At 42.5% G+C, this 19,246-nt stretch overlaps 3 protein-coding genes and 1 long non-coding RNA gene across 5 annotated transcripts; 1 reads left to right on the top strand and 3 right to left on the bottom strand.

Moving 5' to 3' along the window:
• On the bottom strand, positions 1-808 carry LOC104419419 (transcription factor PAR1). The gene has a single exon (XM_010031078.3). It carries the CDS (start codon positions 770-772, stop codon positions 395-397), a length of 378 nt encoding a protein of 125 aa, XP_010029380.1. The 5' UTR covers positions 773-808; the 3' UTR covers positions 1-394.
• Positions 809-6,036: 5,228 nt separating this feature from the next.
• On the top strand, positions 6,037-7,954 carry LOC104419418 (40S ribosomal protein S19-3). The gene is made up of 4 exons (XM_010031077.3): positions 6,037-6,185; positions 7,049-7,139; positions 7,228-7,411; positions 7,643-7,954. The coding sequence occupies exons 1-4, from the start codon at positions 6,102-6,104 to the stop codon at positions 7,713-7,715; spliced, it is 432 nt and encodes a 143-aa protein (XP_010029379.1). The 5' UTR covers positions 6,037-6,101; the 3' UTR covers positions 7,716-7,954.
• Positions 7,955-9,329: 1,375 nt separating this feature from the next.
• Positions 9,330-11,552, bottom strand: LOC120286044. 2 transcript variants are annotated; one of them, XR_005546507.1, is made up of 3 exons: positions 11,541-11,552; positions 11,364-11,499; positions 9,330-9,691 (listed from the first exon to the last, which is right to left on the bottom strand). It is a non-coding gene; the product is annotated as an uncharacterized LOC120286044 (long non-coding RNA). The 2 variants fall into 2 exon arrangements; XR_005546506.1 differs by lacking the exon at positions 11,541-11,552 and having other exon boundaries at positions 11,364-11,525.
• LOC104419417 (uncharacterized protein At5g39570) lies at positions 9,596-13,023 on the bottom strand. Its single transcript, XM_039302552.1, has 4 exons — positions 11,987-13,023; positions 11,541-11,935; positions 11,364-11,486; positions 9,596-9,691 (listed from the first exon to the last, which is right to left on the bottom strand). The coding sequence occupies exons 1-4, from the start codon at positions 12,819-12,821 to the stop codon at positions 9,596-9,598; spliced, it is 1,449 nt and encodes a 482-aa protein (XP_039158486.1). The 5' UTR covers positions 12,822-13,023.
• Positions 13,024-19,246: the final 6,223 nt, after the last annotated feature.

Raw genomic sequence — 19,246 nt, 5'->3', positions numbered from 1 at the left:
GTCTAGGAGCGACGGGAAATTAGTTTAATCTGAGCTATTACATACACCATGATATGGAAATAAGAAGAACTTCGTGAGAATTGCAAACTAGGAGCCTACATAAACAAAAAAAATGGACCGAGATATATGGATAGAAGACAGAAACTATATATAACATATTTTCTTGGAAAAATGCGGTCCGACGAGAAAATAAAAGTGAAGAAAGGAAGAAAAAAAATCAAGAAAATGATGTCCAACGACAATCTGAGCCCAAATGATGTCTCTTTCCTTCTAATTTCGTACAAGATATTCCAGAATTTTCCTCTGCGCTTGCTATGTCGCCAGCCAAAAGCATTTTTTCCGTCGGAGTTCAATCTGAAGAACCATCGTCTTTTCTCGTGGGGGAGGCTGGAGACTATAATACAGAGGAAGCGTCGTCGATCTCGCGTTGCTTCTCGGGAAGATCGGCCGATCCGTAGAAGTGGATCAGCTTCTGGAGGACGACGACCTGGGTCCTCAACCGGAGTATGTAATCCGCCGTTTCTTGAAAGAGCTCGTCAGTGGCGACGGCGTCGTCGCCGCCGTCCCTGGTGACCGGGATGAGGTTCTTCAGGGCTTCCAGCTTCTCCGAGACGGCGTCATTGGAGGAGGAGGAGGAGCACGTGCCTCCGACCGGCCTCCGCCGCTTGCTCATGCAGGCGCGCGCCAGCTTGCTGGCTCGCCGCCGTCTTCTTGACGCGGCGGCTGAGGAGGCCGTCGCTGTTCTTGATCTTGTTCTTGTCGACGAGCTCATGTTTTAGAGAGAGAGAGAGAGAGAGAGAGAGAGATGTTGGACGTGTTATTTAGGAAGGGAGGGAGATAGGTTACGAGGTTTATGTAATGGAGATTTGGGAAATGGCCCTCGGGTTTGCGGATTTTTACGGAATTGCCATTGCTTTGGATCTTCGTTCTCCATTTTCTTTATTGCTCCTGTTTTTTTTAATGAAAAACGAAATGCAACTGTCTTTTTCAATTCATTTGTAATCTAAGCCATTTTTCCAAGGAAAATGAGAGATACTAGGGTGCGCATAGCAAAAATTGCTGTAATGTAAATTTATTTCTGCCGTAAATTAATTTCTCAATTTTTATTTTAAACTGGAAGTTAAAAATTTTAAATTTTTCCGATTTTTCTTCAAATCTATTTCGGAATGTAAATCTATTTTAAAATAAATCAAATTACGTTACTAAACATATTTTTCCAAACTCGTTCTAACGTGAAAGAAATAAAAACAAGAAATCAAAAAAGAAATTTTATCACGCTTGTACCATAGCCTCATTCATGAAGTTAAATTTACAAAAGCAGAGGCGAATATCATATCGTTAAGCATTTTGAATACGATTTGCTCATCTAAACATATACGTATGAAGTGACTTCACCTATCGGAACTTGCAGAAAATTGTTCGGACCTCTCGTAGTTTAAGCTTATAATTAATTCCGTTTGTCACCGAAGTCCTCGCGCGTCCTCGCGCATTCTTCGACCGAACTTTACTGACCCACATCTTGCGGGATCGAATCCAGAAAAATCTCCGGATGGTACAAATGGATCCGGAAATGGAGGACAAGCCGGAAGCAAATTCTAACGTGGAAAATGGGGATTTGTATACATGTAGACCGAGTCCAAGAAAGCACAGGGAAAATGTTCGATGAGACAATTATTCAAGGATAACGTGGCCTAAATATTCGTATTCAAGGTTCGTTGGCCCTCGCTTGTGGCCGTTGATGGTCGGCTACCGATCTCGCCTGCCAGAGCTGTAAAAAAAGAAAGAAAGAGAGAAAGAAAGCAAAATAATAAATTATTGATAATTCAAAAGATATTAAAATATTATTAAAAAATTTCCACATCAGTAATGTCTGTATCACACAAGACAACCAGTATCTATGTCAGCGATTTCTAATTAAAATTAATCAAATTGACTAACTTAGCCAAATTTGAAAATATGTAGAACTCAATTGACATAGTTAAAAAGTTTATAATTGAATTGACAAAAATAAGTAGTAGGTTTATGACTTTTTGAATAATTTTTCTTTAATTTTTTGTCCAATTTTTTCTGAAAAATTTTCAAAATTGCCCGATTTTGTTCACCTCCTCCTCCTTCGTTTCCCAAATAAAGCCTATGGAATCAAATGTTACATGTTTAGCTCTTTCGACATGCTTATGAATCTTTTTAGATGAATTTCGACACCAATAGTGTTTCGTGCTCATGAAATAATGCATTTCTCTATTTGCTTTTCACGATCCATAGAAAGTGTACAAATTGCCCTAGTTGGTAATAGAAGAATTTCCAATCGCATGCGACCTCGATCGAGTGAATTTGATGGAGAGACTGTGTTGACCAAAGAGCACGATAGGCGAAGTGATGGTCGAGGAAATCATAATTCCTTTCGACCTAACTCGCAAATGACGGTTGAGAAGACATCAACATTAATTTCATCGAATGTTGCACACGAACAGTCTCCGTATTCTAGTGTCACGTACCTCTACGAGCAAGATAAGATATTTTTTCCCCCATGCAATAAATGAGGCAGATGATGGCCACCCATCGGCTGGCAAACCCTAAGGTTTTTATTAAATCTAATTTATGTTCCTAAGGAACAAAAGAGACCCTAGTTGTTGTTTCATACGCACATTGCTTTACGACTGTAAAAATGTTGTCGTCAATGCCCTCCTCCACACGTCTAGGGCACGAGGAACTCGAAATATCTCTCTCTTCCTGAACAGGAGGAATTACAGGAGCAGCAAATCACTGTATCAAAAATTATCAAGTCATGCAGGAATGAATGAATGGGTTGAGAAGGTCTGGGCCCCCAGCACGACTTTAATGGTCCAGATCGAATTTGAATCGTGACGTGATGGTGGGGACTTAGGTAAGAAGAGCATATGAATAGTGGGTCCTTCTTCATTTTAAATCTTTCTTCCCCTTTTTTTGGGGGTGTTTTCTTTCTTTTTCCTTTCTTTTTGAGGATGGATTTGAAGGTTGAAAAAGAAGACGCGGGAAGGGGGGGGGAAAGAACAGTGGCGCAAGTTGCGAACCATCTTCTTTGGGCTGCAAAAAGCCTGCCTGTCTGGAACGGCACATGCGAAGTACGGGGTGGACGGGAATGGAAGCAAAAGGCCATTTCAATGTACGCGCATGTGGCTGCTGCCCCTGTTGCATCCCTCCCCACATGTCGCGAGATCGATTAAACCCCACGTGCTTACATCTAACAGCAGCAGATCAGAGCTTGGATTAACCTCGCGGCATTCGTTTCTCTTCCTTTTCTCTGAGAAATTTAGAGGCGATGGTTGAAGAAGAGGTGATATGGGAAAATGCCATGAGTAGAGCCGTATCTTGCAGGTGCTAGAACCTCGGGCCCGAGATTCATTCGGAACCTGCGTTGGGAGAGAATGTTCTATGGGATGATCCGGAAGATTAAGGCAAAGACAAAAAAAGCTTTTGTCCTGCTTCTTAAACCGAATATGATATCATGATAAAGGACTCTCGCTCTGTGCACCCGACACATGCATGGCAGTCCGGATAAAGACTGTGGTGGAGGAGGGCATTCGTGTAAATGAGGCCAGGAGAGTTAGGGTTTTAAGGGAAAGAGACGTGGAGACTTTTCTTTTTATCTTTTCTTTTTGGAAGAAGGAGGGGGTGGCTTCCTCAAAAGGGCCAGGCAAGAGGACCAGAGAGAAAGAGAGAGGGAAAGAGAGAAGGAGAGCACATGGGAAGAGCACATGGAGATAGAGAGGGGGAGAAAGAGAGAGAGACTATGGAGTTTTGGACGATAGCGAAGGGAGAGAGAGAGAGAGAGAGGAAGAGAGGGACGTGGCATGTGAACATGAGGAGACAGTGCAGCAGCATGAATTGTACAGCATGTTCAGCACATTCCCCGCATGCAGCTCCTCCTCGTGGCAGCTCATACGCATCATCTTTTTTTTTTTTAAACAGAACCCAGCCCCCCTTTTCCTTCTCGATCTAAATGTGGGTAAATTTAAATCGATCCGCACATGTCTAGGAGGAGGCAAATCTCGTTAATTCCGGCATGCGCGACAAGCGGCACCCCCCAAAAAAAGAAAGAAAAAAGCATGTGATCTGAGCCTTAGTTTCTGCGGACAGAGGCGCTCGCAGCAGCTCCACTTCCAACCCGATTACTCAGCTCGAATCTGCATCATCAGCATCATCAGGCACCGATCATCCCGCCTGAAGATGGAAGGAGCTGCATGGCCATATTCTCGCTCGGATGTGACGTTTCGAGTTCCTGCAACTTTTGCGGCAGCAGCAGCAGGGTCTGATGAGAGGGGCGTTGACGACGACGACGACGACGACGATGGTGATCGAAATTTGGAACGGCCTGGGGCGCTTTATTCCTTTTGTTTTCCGGTCGGCAGATGCGTCCACTCGATCAAACATAGGTGTTGCCGACGACCCGAACCTCCCCTGGCCCGCCCCTGTTTTGTCGGGCGTGCACCACTTGAATCTCGCCATTTGGACGCTTCCGGCATCGATAACGTGCCCCCTTTCTCGGCCCCTTTTTCTGGCATACGTAGCCCAAAACACCACCCCTAGAAAGACGTTAAAAAAAATTGATACTGATAGTACTTCAATTTTGACTCCATATATAATGCAGTCTCCAAATTTTAAAGCAATTTGCAAGGTAGTTCATGGACTTTCAATTTATTCGATATAATATTTAGAATTTTAGTACATATTCAATTTAGTTCATGAACTATATAAAAATATTCAATATTGTTAACATTAAATATTTTTATATAGTTTAATGATGAAGTTGAACATGCATAAAAAAAAATTTATGAATCGTATTAAATAAATTAAAAGTTCATAAATCGCATCGCATATTACTCTAAAACTTAGAAACTACATTGCATATTAAGTCGAAGTTCAAATACTATCTTCATCATTATTCCTATATGTTGATTACGATTGAACGGAATCGAGATAGCTCTCAAGCGTTTATCTCTTGACTATTTTGTCGATTTATCGAGGGGTTTGTTTTCTTTTTTCTTTTCTTTTTTGGTTGTCTTTAAAATTGAAGTCGGCCGGCTCAAGAGGAAATAAAAGGAGATAGATAAGAAATGAAAAAGAGGGAGAGGAAAAAGGGACGTGAAGAGTACCCTTTTGTTTCCTTCGTGTGGTACCACACCCTGCCACAACCCTCATGGAGCGGTCTACTCCTCCACATGGAAACATGGTCCATCACCCTACAACCCCCTCTCCACCTTTTTTTTTTTTGATATCATGGAGGCAATTATTGACCAAAAACTTATGACTTTAGTCCTCTATTTTTCCACATTACCAAGAAAATATTTACTCGATATATATGTAATTTTCTATCTAGGAAAGAATCATTTTTTGTGCAGATACGAACCGGAACAAAGCAAAAGGAAGGAAAAAAAGAAAGAACCACATGGTTTTTACCCGAAACATCATGGCTAAAGAAGACAGCTTTAATCGACACAAGTTTGTCGATGTATGCAGTACACAAAAAGATCCCTATGTCACTTGATATTCCCCAAATGTGCTCCGATGTTAGTCCTACCACAACAGACTCTGTTTTTATCACAAGGAGTTGCTGATCCGAAAGCATCTTAACAAGATCTCGCGTTTCTTAAGATGTGGAATATGGGTCATGAAAAATTAACAATTAGGCTCTATTTTTTATTTTATTTTGGGTAGAAAATGAATGAATTGAAAAAAAAATTATAATTTTTTTTAATAGCTTGAAATAATTGATCAATCGAAAATAATCAACGTCTAGACATTTTCGTGGAAACGAAAATATTTTATGCTTTTTTTTTTTTTAAGGAGTTTTCTCATAGGACAGTGTCGATGAACTATTCTTGGTGATTCTTGAAAGATATTGCACCCAACTTGGTCCCCAGTGGGCTGGCCCAACTAAAAGCCCAGTCCTCCGAAGACCTCTCGGGCCCAGCCCAATCCGTTCCCGGCCCACTCTCTTCGATCTCCATCTTCTCCATTCGACCGAAAAACCCTAACCATATATAAACAGCCCGACCTCGCGACCTCCGTCGCTGCTGTCGCTGAAACGGAGGTCTCGCTGCTCTCGGCGCACCGACTCGACCATGGCGACCGCGAGGACAGTGAAGGACGTGTCGCCGCACGAGTTCGTCAATGCCTACGCGGCTCACCTCAAGCGATCCGGCAAGGTAAAAAGCGCGCGCGCTGAGTTGGAACTACGGGGAATGTTTTTTGAAGCTGAATTTGTTTTGCGTTTGCTAGGGCGTGATTGGATGTGTTCGTATCGATTTGGGTCGTGCTGCACTGTGAGGTTGATTTTCTATGGTTGAGAGGGCTGCCATTGTGTCTCATATCGAAGGTGGCTTTGGAGTTCCCGTAGGTTTATGGATGTGCAAATTAGTGGTTCGTTTCGGCATTGATTGAGATTGCCTTGGCGTGTCGAATGGATTGGAGAATCGGGGAGGTTTATCATGCTGGTGGTGCGGGTTCTTGTTGTTTGCAGTAGTTTCGGAGTTGCACTGGTTTGTGAGGTTTTGAAATTTTTCGTATGCTTCGGATTGAGTGAATGCCTGTGAAGAAAAAAGTGCCATGGATCGGTGGCCGAGAAGGGTCCGTGGAGTCGCAAGGCATTGTTTTCGCAATGCAATAAAGATGATCATTGTAATACGATCAACAATGTCTTGGTTGATACTCGTGTGTTGTGGTTTGGTGTGCTGCTGGGATAGAATTTCATGTTTTGGTAGCTTGAATTTGAACTCTGCACTCAAGCAGCTTTCTATGCTTCTCACTGCTGGAACTCTGCTGTTGATGTTTTTCATTGAGCATGCTGTTTCTTTTCAGAATCTTTTTGTAATATAATGTCTAATTCTTCATGTAAACTCAGAAAAGCACCTCGAGTGCTTTGGAAAAGTTAATTTAGCAACGAGATCCGCTTCAGTTAAGCTACATATGCTTTTGCTCCTCGTGAGAGGGATTTTTTTTTTTTGGTAAAGCTCGTGAGAGGGATTGTTTCTGTCTTAGTACTTAAAGATTCTTTGATGTCTCTGAACAGATTGAATTACCTCACTGGACTGACATTGTGAAGACTGCCACGTTCAAAGAGCTTGCTCCCTATGATCCTGACTGGTATTACATCAGAGCCGGTATGAGTGATTTTCCATTTGGGTTATATTAAATTCAGTGGTCTTCTTGAAAAATCCATTCAAGCTTAATTTTAAAATTTATTTGCAGCCTCAATGGCGAGGAAGATATACTTGAGAGGAGGGCTCGGCGTAGGTGCTTTCCGCAGAATTTATGGGGGGAGCCAAAGGAATGGAAGTCGGCCACCCCATTTCTGCAAGAGCAGTGGTGCTGTCGCCCGCCACATCCTTCAACAGTTGCAGAATATGAACATCGTTGATGTTGATCCAAGGGGGTGAGTGCCCGGATTTTTAGCCACTTAGCTCATTTATGGCAAATGGCAAAATTATTAGATCAAATGCGGGTATACATATAGGTTTTACTTGATTAGACTTTGCTGGGGACATGCTAGAATGCACAATAGTCATCTCTTGAACCATTAGTGCGGTTTTATATCCGCATTTTTTGTGGTGTGAATAATTCGTGATGCCAGCTTTAAACTTATGCTGGATTTTTGTTTGTGCAGTGGAAGGAGAATTACATCAACTGGTCAACGAGATCTTGACCAAGTTGCCGGCCGGATTGTGGTGTCACCATGAGCAATCTAGTATTAACTAGCCATGTTTTAGGTAGAATTTAGATAACTCTCATAATCTTTGATATAGAGATGAACTTGTGCGCGGGAAATTCAGGTTTCAGTTTTTCGAGATATCTTTTTTTGGTATAAGACAGTCTTTTTCAGAGGTTGAGAAATTAGTCAAATTTTTATATCCTGAATTCGATTCGTTTGGCTTTATGGCACGCACAATTTGAATTATACGGCTTTCTTGAACTTGAATTCTCCTGCTGCCAATTCTTCAGTCTCCAGTGGTATTGCTCAAATTAGAGAAGAGGGATGTCTTCAGATATGTTACTAACCGGAGAATGATCACCCTAAATCTGAGTTGTTTTCTTGTTTGATCGGACTTTCACAATAGTACATGGTCACAACTAATTTCTTAAAACTTAATTTAATACTTGGTTATTGAACGATGCATGCTTCAAAAATAATTCTTTTAAGTAAAAACTGTTTATGCATTTTATAGTATTCGATGTGGTGATCATTTTATAGTATTGTATGTGGTGATGATTCATCTTCAAATATAAGATCTAAATCTCCTACATTAAGTTCCAGGATGCATTGGCTGCAAAAAGGTTTTAGAACTTAATGTTGGAATATACGGTTTAAAGTTCATATGACTTCCGGAACTAGCTGCAGAACAGTATGGAAAATTTTGTCACTTGGAGACTGACGTTGGTGTAATCTATAGTATCAATAAAAGCAATACGGATAGAGAACAAGTGGCAGATACTAGAAATCGAGCAAATACAGTGGCAAATAAGTATAAGTAATTGCCAATTACACGATAATCTCATCAGTCTCCCTTTGAGGGCAAATATAGATAATATATGGTTTTATAAGTATCCAACTTTTTAGAAACTAGTATTTCAATTGATTTTTCGAGAGGTGATTCATTTGTCGTATTATATAGCACCAAATATACTTTTGATGTTAATTACTTAACAGATTCGTTTTAATTGGAAGAGTTCGCGAAAGAGAGTGCAGCCATATGTAACATGTCCCGTCCCCCGGCAATTATGCACGTGGCAATTATCATCCACCCTACGTACCGCCATGTCATGAATAAGCACGTCCCATCACCCTAGACGAAGAAATTATTTAATCAGCGAGCTATATATATATATTTATTTATTTATTTATATAACCCCTTCTCATTGCATTCCTGCGCTACTACACGACACAATGACACGAATCCATACCCCACTTGGACATCATTAGGTATTAGATTCATATATATATACTATATTTATATAACCTATCTTGGTCAAAAGCGAAACCGTTAAATCTGTTTAATCTCACGAGGTCCCCTTCTCATTGCATTCCTGCGCTACTACACGACACAATGACACGAATCCATACCCCACTTGGACATCATTAGGTATTAGATTCATACGCGACATATCAAGTTAGACAAGAATCATGGCACACCAATAGGATTCGCATGATGCAGGCCAACTTCATCTCACCATGAAAAGATGAAAACTCGCATGCTGGGATCGAAATCATATCTTAGTAGCCACGCACTGCTTGTGTCCATTCAAGCATGCGCCATTACCGCCAATGCTTTCTGACAATATGCCGGGTAGCCATGTAAAACATCAGAACAAGCCTGCGTTATGTCTGAGGGACATGAAGTCACGATCATATCATATCATACCATATCATATCATAAAACCTCAAGTACCCGAAATGTTTGGGCATTTATTCGAAGGACAAGCGCAAGACACAACACAGATGTATGTCACGAACTCAAGCAGATGACAGAAGCAACAAACGACACGCACAGCATCCTGGAAACCCTTTATTTAGTAGCTTAATATAGCATGGGTTCCCATCAAGAGGCGACCAAGGATTAGATCACTCGTCATCGTCATGGTGCTTGTGGTGGTGGTGATGCTTGGAGCGGTAATGCTTCTTTTCCTCATCCTCATCATCACCAGAGTCGTCATCTCCCTGCAATGTAAGAATAGCTCAGCATATCAACATGGGGCGCAAGAGGGGGTGAAAGCTAAACATAAACAGCTCACACTCCAATAGAGTATGAGCGAGGCAAATATCCGAGTTCTACCGACTTGGGTTGAAGATGGTGTTTTAACAGTGAAAACGCCATTAAAAAATTCTTTGACACATCCCAAACTATATTTCAGTCTGAACAAGAACTTAATCTATGCTATGTGGCACAGTCACGACTATAACATTAATCTAAGTATGAGACAGGTCAAACAGTGCAGAAAGAATGAATAGAGGGAGGAAGAAACATTTCTGTGAGATGGATAGGAGAAAACAGGCAAAATGAAGTTAATCTATTGTTAAAGGCATACAATCAAGTTCTAACATGTAAATGGTCACAAGTGGTCAGGAACCAAAACAAAGTCACAGTTCCAGCCATGTGAATCAATGCATGCCTTCCTCTTGATTATGTGTGATAATTAAATCCCAAATTCAGTTTACAGCAGACTCTGACCTAGTACTCTCTTCGAGCAAATAAGCTTAATCAAGTTCCGGTAGAGCTGGATTACTCCAAGAACTTGGGGATCCAATTGACTGAAAACAGAAGTTCCAAGGGTTTTAATTTTTCCAGTAAAGGCGATGGGGGGACAAGTTGTGTTTGGGAAAGATTGAGGGTTGACTACTTGTTCTATACTTTTATTTATTTTCACCTGTATGTACATTTTAACTAGACTACTGAAGTATGAGATCGCATATACTCTAAGGAGTTGTTCAGTGAATGCTCCTCTTTTTCTTCCTTCCACACCGTGATTACAAAGTCAAAGAAAGTTGGCAAAACTAACTTATGGCCTCCAACCTAAATAACATGACTCAGTAGCCTGGCCTTATCAATCTGCGGAAGCTTATGATGCATATATATAAATATATCCAGGAGTGTAACCTAAGGAGTTCAGTGGCTAATACCTCACTTTTCCTCCCTCCCCCAACTGGCTGGATAACATCAAAGACAATCCACAAGCCTATATTAGGGCCTCTCCTCTATGGAACATGATTCACTTGCCTGACCGTAAAATTCTCTTGCGGAAGTGTTCAACAAGAACAAGAGCTTGTATTCCTACTTATGTGGAATGATTAGCAAACAAAAGTGTCTTCACTCTTCATTATAGATAAAAGGGAATTTCCCAGTAATGCTGATCTCACTAAAAGGTGCCACTCTCTCATGCAACTTCGGAGGAAAATCCATTGCTCAAACGATAGATATCTAGCTGTCCAGAGTAATCAGTGCAAGAGCATCTCAGCATCACTTCAGGTAACCTCAGCAGGCCCGGACTACAACTTAGATTGGACATTCAAATTAGATGCCAATGCCGTTAAATGACTAATTCAATCCCTTGTAACTTAGGTTCAACCAATATACATGCCAAGAAACTACTCATACTAAAAAGATCGGACAATAGCAGTGAGGACCAGATTTCAGAGAAGGGTAGCAGCATATGTATGTAACCACATTATCCATAGCAGACAGGACAACAGTATAATTAATCCATCGCATCGAAACGAAAACAAAGAAGTACCAAATTACATAGAAAACTGGCAGGACTATGCAACCAACGATCCTAACATCACAAAGAGTGTCATCCTTTGCACCAAGGAAAACAGAATCGATGGAACTTACATATTTCTTGCGGCCATAGCCCTCCTCCTCTTCGCCATACCCATACCTCTTAGGCTTGTCCTCATCCTCATCATCGTCCTTCCTCCCATACCTCTTAGGCTTGTCCTCATCCTCATCATCGTCCTTCCTCCCATACCTTGGTTGTCCATAACCTCATCTTCCTCCTTCCTCCCATACCTTGGCTTCCCGAACCCCTTCCCCTCCTGGGCTCCCATAGCTCGGCCTCTCGAACCCTTCCCCTTCCTGGGTCCCATAGCTCGGCCTCCTCGGAGGCTCGTCCTCGCCGCCGCCATAGCTCGGCCTCCTTGGAGGCTCGTCCTCGCCGCCGCCATAGCTCGGCCTCTCGATCTCAGTCCTCTGTGGCCTGCCGCCATACCCAAATTCACCGCCTTCCTGCTCACCATACCCGGGCTTGCGACCATACCCGGATCCGAATTCGGACCCACCAGATTCATACTCGGTCTTTCCACCATATCCGGATCCATACTCAGTGCTAGGCTTCTCGTACTCGGTCCGGCCACCATACCCGGATCCATATTCCGTGCTCGGCTTCTCGTATTCGGTCCGGCCACCATACCCGGATCCATATTCCGTGCTCGGCTTCTCGTATTCGGTCCGGCCACCATACCCCGATCCATATCCCACGGTCGGCTCCACGGTCGGCTTCTCGTACTCAGTCCGACCGCCGTATCCGGATCCATACTCCGAGCTGGGCTTTTCGTACTCGGTCCGGCCGCCATATCCGGATCCGTACTCCGAGCTCGGCTTCTCATACTCGGTGCGGCCGCCATATCCGGATCCGTACTCCGAGCTCGGCTTTTCATACTCGGTCCGGCCGCCATGCCCGGATCCATACTCAGATCCGGGACGGCCGTGCCCGGATCCATACTCCGTGCTAGGCTTCTCGTACCCGGAACCGTACTCAGCCTCCGGACGGCGACCATACTCGGATCCAGGCCTCTCGTAATCAGGCTTCCGGCCGTACCCAGAGCCTGGCTCCTCCTCCGGCCGCCCGCCGTACCCAGGTCCGAAATCGGGGCCGGGACCGCCGGGACCGCCGGGCCCGCCGAATCCGGGACCGCCCGGACCGCCGAATCCGGGACCGCCCGGACCGCCGAATCCGGGACCGCCCGGACCGCCGAATCCAGGCTGGGGAGGAGGGGGCCGCCGAAGGGGGCCGCCGGGGCGGGGCTTGGGGCGGGCGTAGCTGCTGTACTCGGCCTGGAGGGCGTCCTCGGCGTAGGCGGCGGGCTCGTCGTGGGAGGAGGCGAAGTGGGGGCAGTCGTAGTCGTCCTCGAGGCCGCCGGTGGAGGAGGAGGTGGAGGGGTAGCAGATCTCCTCGGAGGGCTCGAGGGGGCGGCCGTAGGTGACGGAGATGTCGTAGCCGCCGCCGAATGGGGTGGGGTCGTACTCGTCGAACTCGATGTCGTCCTCCTCGCTGCGGTGGTAGTACGGCATGATCGGTTCTCTCGGTTTCTTCTTCTTCTTCTTCTTTCTTCCTGCAGATTGAGAGAGACTGGGGGGGAGAGAAGGTGTTTGTGAAAATGCGTGAGGGATCGAGAAGGCGTTTCGAAGGGGGTATTTAGTGGTGGGGCCGACGCTGTCGATTCGAGGGGACGCGCGAGATTTCCTGGCGGATCGAGCGAGTGTCGGCAAATGGTTGGACGGTGGATTTGACTTTTGATAATGCCTACATCGCGACGACGACGCGAGATATCCGCGCTTATCTTGGGACGACGACGACGGCACGGCTAATTTCAATCCATTCCGACCATGCCGACTCGCCGACCAGATCGTCTTTTCTTTTTCCGTTTTTTGTCACGTCCGACTTTTTTTGTGCATTTTTTTTATCAAGTTAATTTATATCTAAACACGTGTAATAAATACGTTCCGAAGTAAAAGTAAGTACCGCGCGAGGTCGGTATGCTTTCCGGCGTAGGCAAGTTGAACAACATCCGTCTTCTTGAAATTATAAGGGAAAATGGCATAAATTATTTCTGAATTTTGACTTAATGTATTATATGATCCTTGAATAGTGAACATCTTCACATAGTTTAGGGATTAAATTGTACATAAGATCACATTAAATAAATTAAAAATTTAGAAACTACGTAGAAATCATTTATATCATCATCCTAAATTATTTTAACTTACTTACTATTTTGCTTTTTATTTTGAATTTCTCACTTTTATGTGCCAAATCTGCCGATCCTCTTTGTGCTCTACAGGGATAGCTGAACAAATACAAATGGCGATTGCTTGGTTTTATTTATAAAATGTGCATATTTTTTCTGATTTGTGGCCTCTAAGTAACGACTTAGTTCGTTATATTTTTTGATTTAAATTATAAAAGTACAGAGTAGCATCCTAATTTTATTTAATGTTATAATTGAAATAATTACGAATGAAAAATGCCAATTAAAAATGATTGTGCGCGGTGCAGCGGGCAAGTATTCTTGCGGTTAATGGAGATTTTCCAATAAGGAATATCACAGTCTCACTCTGAGTTTATCATCTTTCACTCTTGCCTTTTCTTTCTACTCTTCCTTCTGGCACAGTTTTTTACTTTCATTTTTAACGATTTTCTCTTAATTATGTTCAAAGCTATTTGATATAATTCTTATAATTTCCTCAAGTATCTGTAGTATCCGTATGATCTTAAGGTCATGCAACTTAAAATGCAATCATGAATTTTGAGATTAATATTGTAATAATAAGTGTCGGGAATTTCTATTTTAGTTAATTGATACACACCTTTAAAATTGTAATAATAATGATTGTATGCGAATATATCTTATAAATGAAGATGAATTTTTTCTTTGCAAAGGAGATGCGTATATCTTTTTACTAATTGAATTATTGAAGTTGTTAATATGGGATATCATTTAAAAAAAATTACATTTGGTTCGATTTCAACAAAGTATGAATGGCCACAAAATAATCCATTGAATAAGTTTCTCAACTCTAAATTTGACATGTACACTCAGAAAGAAAGGTAAATTTCGATTTATTTTTTCATCGGTCGATAGAATAAGCTTCAAAAATTTTGATGTACATAAATAAAACAATCTAAATTCTGTTTCCAAAAAAATATGTAGAAAAATTCAGATTTATAAAGAGTGCTTCAACTGTTGAAAAATAAAAAACGATTTAGCAGGCCATAATATCAATTTTTAGTGACGATGTCATCATTGTTAATTCTTTCTTTTTTTGTCCAGTGGCGACATATAGAACAGTATTCTAATGATATTTATAACTTGTGTGCATCAACGTGCGACGAGTGTCTTTTCTTTCTTTCCAGAAACCCTAAGAAGGAACAGAATAATATAATTTGTTTTCCAACTTCTTAAAAAGGCACACATGGATATGTGAGCAAAAGAGGAAAAAAACTAATGAAGGAAATAAAGGTGTGATTTGACTTTTGTTTTTAGGGAACGGATGTGGAGAAGATTCGATACAAATTTCGTTATGCTTTGGGTTATAGTTAGCCACGACAGAAATTTCGGATTGGATTTACTATTATATATAACAGAAGGATTTGACATGCCTCTTTTAACATTCTTTACAAGTGAAATATACTGTCAAACGCTGCAAATTTGATACTCTTCTCACATATAGTGATCTAACGTGATCTTAGTTTCCCAAAGAGGCCAAACATATAACTGAAACACAACATCGTTTCATCATTTTTTAACTATTGAATCTCCTAACCAATCAAAGCTTAAAGGCGCAGACCAGTTGTCTTCCAATTCATAGAAGAAACAGCCATTTCCTTAGCCTCCCTCAGTCGCTCCGTCGCCTCCTCCTCCTCCCTATTCCGCCACTGCGGGTTATCTCCACTTTACAGCCTCCCGCAGGATGCTGCTGGCTTGCGCGAACATCATAGTCCTCCTCGGCTTTGTCTGTTGGTACTGGCGCCTGCGACAGCAGGTTGGGAAGGTAACCCTGAACGTGATCGTGGTGCCCAGAGACGGTACGTGGAAGCTCAATATTAAAGAGTGTGCGATTTGCCTCGAGAGTTTCAAGAAAGGAGAGAGGTTTTGCTTCCTCGAGTGTTACCATGGGTACCATGAAAGTTGCATCATGGAATGGGCCTTGAGAGACCAACGTTGCCCATTTTGTCGGGCTTCAATCCGAGTGAGATGGGTAGCTACTATTACGTTGACTCTTGCCAATTCCTACAAATTTACGATATGGAAAAAGCTTAGATGATTGTGTGGTGCAATCTTGACCCCATATTTTCCCAAGGAATCCAGAAGACTTGTGTGCCAGGTTTCCTTGGGAAATCTGGAATTTTGAGTGGAATTTTTCAGATCTCATTACCTTGGATTTTATTAGTTTATTGCATGAGAATTAAAATTTGCTTTTCAAATTTGCTAGGTGGATTTGAAGTTGTCTTATATGAAATAGATTTTATATCAATATTAAGTTATTAAATTAAACGAAATTGTTCATTTCTCTCTTCCATAAAATGCCTGCAATCTTCTACTAATGAAGCTGAATTATTAACTAATCAAATCTTTGATAGCTCATTGCTTTCGAAGTGATACTAAAGGCTCAAAATGCACCATTATTTTGAAGTATTTTTGGCATCATTAGGCTAGCATTGTCCTTATTATTCTCTCTTTGCTTTACCGATTTCATGTCACGCTTTAATTTTTTTTTTCCTGTTCTTAAAACAAAAATGATATCTAACATGATTTTTACATAGCAGAATACAAATTTGCTATTTCAATTCAGTAAAAAAGAAGTCATCTACAAATGGACAATTACCAAAAAAAATTTCGAAGTGGTCTAATTCTAAGTAACTCTAAATAAGTAGCTACAAATGGACAAATTAAATATCTTGCTATTCGGTAACTTTCCTCCTTCTATTGTTTAGTAATGGGGATCATTTATTTCTCTATTTGGGTTTTTTACCCCTTTCTTAGTCAATGATGACCTTAACTTACTTAGTCTGTTGCCTTCTCTTGGCATGAGATAATCATGGTCGAGAGGCCACCATTATTCCTACTAATGACAGTGGCTTTCACGCTAGCACTTACAATATGATCCAATTAATGACATGTTGAAATTATCTTTTTACATTATAGTATTGTAGCAGGAAAGTTATCTCATTCCTTGAGATACAATTGACACGTTTGCCCATGTATAAAGGTAATTTTTGAGTTATTTTTTCATTGGTGATAGAATAACATATATAGATTAATCGAGATCTATAAAGTATGCTACAAATCAAATAGTGAAAACTCAAAAATCAAAAACATTGATGACGTGCTAATTATTATTCTAGTGGTACTTATAACTTGGGTGCAACGACGTGCGACGCTTCTCTTTTCTTTTGAAAACCCTAGGAGGGAACAAAACAATTAAATTTGTGTTCCAACTACTTAAAAAAGGCACACATCAATATGCGAGCAAAAGAGGAAAAAACTTAAAAAGGAAAACAAGCTGTGATTTGACATATATATCTATGAAAAGGTTTCTGCAATCGAATGACACAATGAAATTACTGATACATCCATTGCTTAAGAATATGTATAGCGCTATTATTCAAATAATTGTGGGTATTATTGAAATTTTTCAGGATAGGTATAGAGATTGAAATGACATTGGGTTTACTATACAATATGGAAAGATCGAGATTTTATTTCCTGAACTGACAGTTTAATATGACTATACTAATCAAACTTCGAGGCTAATTCTCAGCATTACAACAGCATAATGGGATCTCCTCCTCCTCTTGTTCCTCCTTGGACTGGCAGCGTAGGCGCCTCCGACAAGCCGTTCGCCCCGAGAGCGTCAGCATAAGGCCTCGCCACTTGACGCCGTTGACGCAGCGGCCTTCGCCAAGCTTGCTGCCGAGGGCTCCCTCGCCGACCATCTCCAGGCCTTCTGTGCCGCCGCCCACCTACTTTGCTACCTGGACCTCACCCCGAGCCTCGAGAAGCACCCGACCAACTCGAAGAAACACCCCGACGGCGAGTACGTCCCTGTCAGTGGCATAGCCATGAATAGAAGTGGAGCTGAGAACCTTCTTCAGAGAATTGAGGCCGGGATAAAAAGCCCAAGGGGTCCCTTTTGCCCGGTAAGATGTCGTCCAGATTACCCTTTTTCAACTGGGAAGATCCAATGGCAGATCAGACCCGGCCACACCCTAGGCCCAGCAACGCCTAGTAGTCTCGCTGTCGCTAATGCATTATGTGGCAGATGGCCATGCCGTGGTTGACCTCGACCTTGGTCTTGGCATAGAGCAGATCCGCCTCGTAGACTCGGACCTTGGGGACCGATTGGCAGTTGTACAAGTATGGGAAGAGCAGCTCGTGGCGTGACACGGCCTTGGTCACCCTCCCGCCGTTGATCCCCTTAATTGTCCCAACCATGACGTCGGGCCTCGACCCAGCTGCGTTGGATGTGCTCGATCCCAACACAAAGGTGGAGATCAACCACAGCGTGGCCATCTGCCACATAACGCTTTGGCGCGAGTGAGACCATTGGGCATCACTGGCCCTAGGGTCGCAACTAGGTCTGGTCTGCCACTGGGTCCGGGAAGCAGAGCACCAGGCAGCGGCACAGAAGGCCAGGAGTTGGTCGGCGAGGGTGCCCTTGGTGGCTAGTTGTGAAGGCCGCTGCGTCGGCGGCATCAAGTTGCGAGGCCTTTGGAGAGGAGGAGGAGGACAGAAAAATTCACAAGCTATTCACTCTAGGAGGATGTTAAAAGATCATGTTTTGCACGTGTTTTGCACGTGTTTTCTAAGTTAAATTGTTATTTGTCTATTATTATCTCCATGACTTGCACGTGTTTTGCATGTGTTTTCTAAGTTAAATCGTCATTTGTCTATCATTACCTCCATGACTTGCACGTGTTTTCTAAGTTAAATTTAGTTAAATCCATGAATTTGCAAATGAAAATATCGTGACTATTGACTCTATTTGCCATCACCCAGTTTCAATTGGCGATTGTCCAAGTCAGGTTGTTTTGAAATATCCAATGATAAACCTCAATCGACCTGGTTGCGACCTTAGGGCCTAAAAGGCCCAGTGGGTGGCACTCCATGCTGATGTGTCCAGGTGGCAAATTGCCACTCCATGGTTGATCTTTAACTTCCTGAACGAGCACGTGTCGGACATCGAAGCCATCGCAACCTTGTCGGCTTGCGCTGCCTCGAGAGGGCAGAGTCGACCGGGCCGATAAATGTCGCTGAGCGGCCTGCGTACTCCATCGCAATGGTCAAAACTTAAATGTTGGATTAGGACTCTTGACAGCCTTTACGTGGGGCAACGTCGTGTCACAGCCCACATGACCATCAGTCACCGAGGCAAATTTGAGTCATTCTCGCATTAATCGCCAGAGATCGATTTGGGAAGGGTCGACCCCGGACGAGCCACAAATAGCTACCGTGAACAGCTCATCCTAGCTATTCGAAGACTCAAATGTTCTTTTATGAGTGTATCGTGTGTGATATTCATGTGATCCAACACATCGAACAGCTCAACTTGTATTAGGTATTATAAGCTATGCCTCATTGATTGCACATTTACTTCTTGTTTGAGCTATCCCTCGACAATAATAATGTGACAATTTGGATGTCGCTCTAAAAGAAATTGGGTGCACCTTCTTTTGACTTTTCGAGGATGAATTTTCCCATGTATATAATGTTAGGCTTGTAGGCAAACGTAAATGTCGGATGGGACTATTGCAAGCTTTTAAGTGGGCCAATGTCGACTCACAGCACGTACATCCTCTTACTCATCGTAGCAAACTTGAGTTATTCTCCGCATTAATCACCGGTAATCGATTTAGGAAGTGTTGATCGTGGACAAACCACAAATAGCTATTAGAAATAATTCATTCTAATTATTCGAAGACTCGAATATCTTCA

This window comes from Eucalyptus grandis, chromosome 9, assembly GCF_016545825.1.
Source record: "Eucalyptus grandis isolate ANBG69807.140 chromosome 9, ASM1654582v1, whole genome shotgun sequence".
In the NCBI taxonomy this organism is placed as follows: domain Eukaryota; kingdom Viridiplantae; phylum Streptophyta; class Magnoliopsida; order Myrtales; family Myrtaceae; genus Eucalyptus; species Eucalyptus grandis.
Note: the sequence above shows the minus strand (reverse complement) of the source record. Positions and strands in the feature narration are given on the sequence as shown.